A 6,932-nucleotide genomic window follows, 5' to 3' on the forward strand; every position below is an offset into this window, starting at 1 on the left:
ACATCATCTTCAGCGCTTGGTGCTGAACGACCGACTACTCCTCACAGTTTTACTTCACTTTCAGGTCTCATGAGGCCTCACCCATTCCTCTCCAGATTCATCGGGACCCCTGTTTGGTTTTGGCGACCTCTGAATTGGGCAGTCGGTTACCTTCGCTGTTCAGGTGATGGGAGCTGAGATAACTGTGCTGTCGGAATATATGTGGCGCAGATTCCCTTCGAGAGCGGAATGAGGCTCAAAATATTCCTAGTGGGGGAACGGACTTTTGCTCTTGGGTTGGTGCCCCTCATCTTATTCAAAATTCGATGATGAAATAAGACGGAAAAATTAAAATAAAACGCTCTACCGGCCGCTGAACCTCGTGAACAAAAGGTAGATTCATCTTGCACCTGTCACTGAACTGTTTTTAGGCCTGGTCGTCTGCAATTCTGACTGAACCCACCCCAATCCAGGCGCTCCCCTCTGATTCTGCCCCGAGGAGGAAGGAATCGGCGACTTCATGGGGGACGGCCATTAGATTCTGTATCCAATGCCTTATCGAAAGCACATCGCTACTCGGTTGAATGGATGCAAATTACACGGTTGCCGATCTCAGTGAACTAAAACGCGGAGTGAGATGCTAAACAGCAGCAAATGCGAGCGGGATGGGGGACGCTGTCAGATAAAACGGGTCATCGGAGCGGTCACACACTGCAGCGGTTGCCGGGGATTTCAGCGACGGATAAAGCCTCAAGTTTAAGATGCGGTCACTGAAATAGTGTCGGATACAGGAAGGGCCACCGCCAAATTCTGTTAAGAAGAAGTGGTGTTAATACATCATCAGCGCATTTGCTTCCGCAGGTAGTTCCCGAAGCGCTCGGTTTCTCCAATCCATCCATTTCTCCTTCCCCCATCGGCACTCTTTGCACCTCCAACGCATTACTTAGTCCAACAAAGCCCAAATGATTCCACCAGTACAAGTACGGAACGGAGTGACGCTCACTTTCACTGTTGCTCCGAGAGAAACAAACCCCCCTGACAAAAGTACTGTGCAAAGTGACTGGAATAAGTGAAGCGGTTTACCAAGCCGAAATTCCGTCTTTACTCGACTAGTTGTGCTGAATTGGTGTGTGATGCGCTCTTCGGTCGCGGAATGGATGTCGGCCGGAAATGTATTTATCCAGAGTATAAAATATTTTCTCGCCTACATAAAAATAATTCATGAATTCATGGAATTGCGATTGAAAACCTCGCTGAAGGAGTTGTTGGGCAGCAGAATAGTTGGGTCAGTGCCTCAGAATGTTCGCACGCTCGTACTGAAAAAAAAATACAGAATTTGCTCCAAATTCTATGGATACGTTGGAATGCCGTGAATGGAGAGGTTCCCAACACACAACAATATTAATGTGTGCACAAGGTAGACACAAAATGCTGGAGTAACGCAGCGGGTCAGGCAGCATAGCTGGAGAGAAGGAACGGATGACTTTCTGTGTCGAGACCCTTCTTCAGACTAATGTGTGCACAATTGTGCTCGGTTTGGCAATGTTGAGTTGAATTTTGAAATAACCGACCACATAAAGGGGATCACGTATTCCACGCACCATGTCGCTCATACGGGCGCGAAACCAAGCAATTTGTTCAGTCCGATGAAAATTCAAGAATTATTCCTGTTTTCTTTGGCTATATTTTTGGTTTACCGAATTATTGTGCTTAATACAGTGGTTTGAATATAAATTGGCGGCGGAGATGCCCTCATTCTTTAGGAAACAGGGGTTCCCCTCTTCCATTATAGATGAGGCTCTCACTAGGGTCACCTCGATATCCCACAGCTCCGCTCTTGCTCCTCACCCCCCCCCACCCTTTCGCAACAAGGACAGAGTCCCCTTTGTCCTCACCTTCCACAACATCAGCCGTCGCATAAAACAAATTATCCTCCAACACCTCCAACGGGATCGCACAACCGGCAACATCTTCCCATCTCCACCCCTTTCTGCTTTCCGCAGAGACAGTTCCTCTGCAATTTCCTGGTCAACACGTCCCTTCCCACCCAGACCATTCCCTGCACAGGTACTTTCCCCTGCAACTGCAGGAGATGCAACACCTGTCCCTTTACCTCACCCATCGACTCTATCCAAGGACCCGGACAGTCTTTTCAGGTGAGGCACAGGTTCACTTGCACCTCCTCCAAACTCATCTACTGAATCCGCTGTTCCAGGTGTCAACTTCTGTACATCGGAGAGACCAAGCGCAAACTCAGCGATCGTTTCACTGAACACCTCCGCTCAGTCCGCCTGAACCTACCAGGTCTCCCGGTTGCTCAGCACTTTAACTCCCCATCCCATTCCCAATCTGACCTTACTGTCCTGGGCTCCTCCATTGCCAACGCAAATTGGAGGAACAGCACCTCATATTTCCCTTGGGTAGCTTACACGCCAGCGGTATGAACATTGACCTCCGTAAATTCAAATACCCCTTGCTTTCCCTGTCTTTCCATCACCTCCCCATTCCCAGCTCTCCCACCAGTCTTACTGTCTCCGACTACATTCTATCTCTGTCCCGCCCACTCTCCCGACATCAGTCTGAAGAAGGGTCTCGACCCGAAACGTCACTCATTCCTGCTTTCCAGAGATGTTGCCTGACCCGCTGAGTTACTCCAGCATTGTGTGTCTGCCTTCGATTTAAACCAGCATCATCAGTTCTTCCCGACACATTCTTATCACAAGGCATTTTCACGATCTTAAGTAAAACTCTCCTAATTTGGAAACCACGCTCTTCTCCATAAAATTTGAAATTTGAACTCCATCCAGGAGAAAGCTGCTCCCTTGATTCGCATCCAATCAAGTTCACAATATATTCACCGCGCACCTTTGGCATGAGGTTGTGTAGTGTGTATCAGTGTGTATTGCTTCTTATAAACATGGCAATTCCTGCACAGGACCACTGGAATAACATCTCCCAAACCTGCGACCACAGCCACTAACAACACCAAGGGCAGTGCACGTGCGAGGCATCGCGCTCAGCACCTGCGCCCAAGCCGCACACCGCCGTGACTTGGAGAAATTCAGCAGGTCCTGCAGCATCTACGAAGGGAATGAATTGTCATAGTTGCGGTTCAATACAGTAGAAGAGAACTAGGTCAGGAAAAAAAGACAAGGCAAGCAAGGGGGACCATATGATGTCGGGAAGGAAAACGACAAAAGATAACAAGGGAAGACGTAACGTTCACAATAGAACAACATAACGCACTCGTTTACGTGCTACTCACTAGCAGAGTGGCGCAGCGGGAGCGTGCTGGGCCCATAACCCAGAGGTCGATAGATCGAAACTATCCTCTGCTATTTAACTCGGTTTTTATTTTCCATTCCGCATTTGCCAACGGAAACCACATTTCTTACAGATCCATAAATAGAACCGGTAAAGATGGTTAAAAAATGACGATAAACCAATGACAGCCGCGCGGATAACAGTGGGGATATTCCCGAGGAGCAGAGGGAATGAATGGGTCTTAGAGCGCAAAGGAGAGGGTGCAGGGGATGCACCAACATGTTGCCCGAGGTGGCGCGGATCAGTCTAGAGGCGAGACTGGAAAGATTGGGTTTATTGTCCAGGGAGCCGAGTCTGCAAGAGAACTGATTGGGGTTCACCTACCAATGAGGGGCTTCGGAAGGTCATTCCATCCCCACGAAGCGTCCACGGAAGTTGAAATCTGGATCCGACCCCATGTGTGGGTGGTGGGGATTCTCACAGTGTTTATGTATCTCTAGCCCTTGAATCACCAAGGCATTGAATATAGTGTCGGTACTGTTAAACGCGTTTAGTATGGATGGATACTTAATGGTCGATTTCCGCGCTGTCTGCTTGGTCCGGGCCATTCTCCTTCAACAGTCGAAGCACAGCGTGAAACACAGGCGCTGGAATGACGGAGCCGGCTCTGGGACCGGCTTTTAAAGCGTTGGTGAAGCGCCGGCCCACAGCCTCTGAATGGCTGGAGCAGAGGTGTCACTCACGGTGCCCCATGCCTGCGAGTGGCTGCAGGTCTGTCAGCACCAGGCGGCGGTTTCAGAAGGTCTGAGGCCGAAAGGGGGGGGGGGGGGGGGGGGGATACAGAGATTTGTGACCGGCGGGTGGGGTGGGGAAAGCTCAGCCAACCAGAGAGCACGGTCTGCAGTATCGTTGGTTGCGGATTGCATTTTAAATTGCCGCCAATTTCATTTCACCGGGGAACCGGGGACGGTATTTTATTGATATTTCTGAATAAATTCAGTTTCTGTCAACTTAATATCAAATCCATTTTAACTTATCGCTTAAATCATTGACTGAATACGCGGCGCGGATTTACAGACCGGATCCCGGTGCAGACGGAATTCAGCTCTGCTCGTGACTGGAAATAAGCGACGGTTACCCAGAGAACGGTTTCGAGTCGACCCTCCTGTTGCTGCAGTAATCATGAGGTATAAAGGTAAAAGGGAAACTGACATCGCCTTGTGTGTAATCTTTTACTGTTGGCTGCCGATGTTCTTTGCATTTCTAATGACCGCGGTGATCAAACCAAACACTCTTGTGTTCAGTGGTCGAATAACTCGTTTCATAAAGCACATTACAATCTGCATCTACTCTCACTCCCGAGTCACTGCTCTCTCTGTGAGGCTGTGGGCGGCTCTTAGAAGAGCCTTTGTTTTGTGTTCGAATAAAGGGGTAGTTATTTAGCCGCCGAACCCGTAGAGAGTGCGGCCCTGGCGTTTCAGAGCGTACACCACATCCATGGCAGTGACCGTCTTGCGCTTGGCGTGCTCGGTGTAGGTGACCGCGTCCCTGATCACATTCTCCAGGAAAACCTTCAGCACCCCGCGGGTCTCCTCGTAGATCAGACCCGAGATCCGCTTGACCCCGCCACGCCTAGCCAGGCGGCGGATGGCTGGCTTGGTGATGCCCTGGATGTTATCGCGAAGCACTTTTCGGTGCCGCTTTGCTCCGCCTTTGCCCAGACCTTTGCCTCCTTTCCCTCGGCCAGACATGGTGCTGCTTCACTCGAGTCTCTGTTCAATGATAAACTGACTGCTGTTGTCTCCTTTTATACACAGCGCCCCGACCCGCCCGAGATATGCAGAGAGAGAAAGAGAGCGAGAGAGAGGCGGAGAGAGGAAGAGACAACGTGACAGACAGCACCCTCTCATATTCCAGCTCCACGCCCCAGATTTCTGAAACCAATTTCCAACGGTTAGTCGACAATCGATCCCAAAATTAGCGCTCCGGACAAACTGTCAGAGACAGGCATTCCGCGGTAAAAGTCACTCAGTGGTATTATCGCTGTGTCAAATTAATTTGTAACCCTCCAGTTCATTATCGGAGTCCGTTCCCTCTGCCCATATCGCCCACCCCACGCGGTTCAGCAGTTTACAGTCGCTTTTTAAAGGATGATTTGGGGAACATGCCGAGTTGGTGCTTGTGCTGAGAAGGGGATTCTGTCAGTGTTATCGTCTCACTGACAATGAAAGGCTTTGAATTCAGCTTGCAGCCAAACGTATGCCCAGTCCGAGTGATGCTGAGCCCGGTCACACCATTTAGTTGTATTCCAGACACTGGATACCGGGGGGAGGGGTGGGGGATGCAGCGAATGTCAGCGAGTTACGAGGGACCTCCGGTAATTTAAATGATTTCCCCCCTGGCACTGAACTTGTCCCGGGACAGGGATTGCTTGAGTCTGGATCAGCTCTTTCCTGGGAGATGTGGGTGGCTCTGAGAAGAGCCGTTGGGTTCAGGTCTTTACAATGTGCGCTTTTTAATTCACTTTTTGATCGCTGCCTTCTTGGGTTTAGCCGATTTCGGCTTCACCGGGCGTTTCACCGGCTTCTTTGCTGCCTTTTTCACTGCGACCTTTTTGGGTTTTTTCGGCGATACCTTCTTGGGCGATACTTTCTTCGCCGCCGTTTTTTTAGCCTCTGGTTTCTTGGCCCCAACTTTCTTGGCGGGAGATTTCTTCACCGTTGGTTTCTTGGTGGTAGTTTTTGCCAATGATTTCTTGATCGGGGTTTTCTTGGCCGTCGGTTTCTTGCTCTTGGATGTCTTGGCTGCTGGAACCTTCGCTTTCTTTATCGGTTTCACGGCGGCTTCTCCCTTACCGGTCTTGAAGGAGCCCTTGTTCTGAACCAGGACACCGTTTGCTACTCTCTTCCTGATGCACAACAGGATCAGGCGGCGGGACTTCATCAGATCGACGCCTTCTGCCCCCAGACCCTTCTTTATCGCAACTAAGGACAGCCCATGGCGATCGTGGCAATCCGCAACAAGCTTGTCGATCCGGCCGCCCAGATTGGGACCGGCTGCTTTACTCCGGGCGGCCGCCTTCTTCTTCTTGGGAGACTTGGTTTTAGCGGCGGGGACGGCTTGAAGAGCCGCTTCGGCGGCTGCGGTCTCGGTCATGTCGGCGACTCTGCACAAGCTCTCTCTGACACTCAGGACTGAGTTTGAAATGAATCGAGTGGCGGCGGCACAGAGCAATTTAAAGGCAGCGAGCGGACGGGGCGGAGACATCCTGCTGTCAGCTCCCGGCCCCTCCGCCTCGTTGTGTTTCTCTGTCTTCAAAAACCCTCCAATTCCAATAAAAATCGGACACCTCGGAGACACAGACTGACCTCGGTACATCTCTGAGACCGGAATGTTTATTGTAGAGTAAGTCCGATACGAATTAAAGGCAGCGCTTTCCATTTAAACCCGTTTCACTGATGCACTGAGCGCGTTCTCTGTCCCGATCGCTGACATGTTCGCTGCTTTTCGGCAGAAATATCGAAACCAACGTAAACTTTGCAGTTAATTCCCACTTCAGGACTGAGCTGGGAAGTGGGGCGATCCCGTGCCACTGATATCTTTACATTTTTCACCAGAGGGACTGGGAAATCCGGCGAAATGTTCGGACACACAAACACAGTGACATCAATCTGAGTCGCCCGCCCCTT

General features: G+C 50.5%; 2 protein-coding genes across 2 annotated transcripts; both read right to left on the bottom strand.

Annotated features, from left to right (window-relative positions):
• Positions 1–4,682: 4,682 nt before the first annotated feature.
• On the bottom strand, positions 4,683–4,994 carry LOC144609500 (histone H4). The gene has a single exon (XM_078427981.1). The coding sequence runs from the start codon at positions 4,992–4,994 to the stop codon at positions 4,683–4,685; it is 312 nt and encodes a 103-aa protein (XP_078284107.1).
• Positions 4,995–5,763: 769 nt separating this feature from the next.
• Positions 5,764–6,510, bottom strand: LOC144609512 (uncharacterized). The gene has a single exon (XM_078428000.1). It carries the CDS (start codon positions 6,508–6,510, stop codon positions 5,764–5,766), a length of 747 nt encoding a protein of 248 aa, XP_078284126.1.
• Positions 6,511–6,932: the final 422 nt, after the last annotated feature.

Source organism: Rhinoraja longicauda, chromosome 34, assembly GCF_053455715.1.
Source record: "Rhinoraja longicauda isolate Sanriku21f chromosome 34, sRhiLon1.1, whole genome shotgun sequence".
Taxonomy (NCBI): Eukaryota; Metazoa; Chordata; class Chondrichthyes; order Rajiformes; family Arhynchobatidae; genus Rhinoraja; species Rhinoraja longicauda.

Bases quoted from the DNA above. Each gene is read 5' to 3' on its own strand.
- LOC144609500 (XM_078427981.1), bottom strand. From the start codon at position 4,994: ATGTCTGGCCGAGGGAAAGGAGGCAAAGGTCTGGGCAAAGGCGGAGCA.
- LOC144609512 (XM_078428000.1), bottom strand. From the start codon at position 6,510: ATGTCTCCGCCCCGTCCGCTCGCTGCCTTTAAATTGCTCTGTGCCGCC.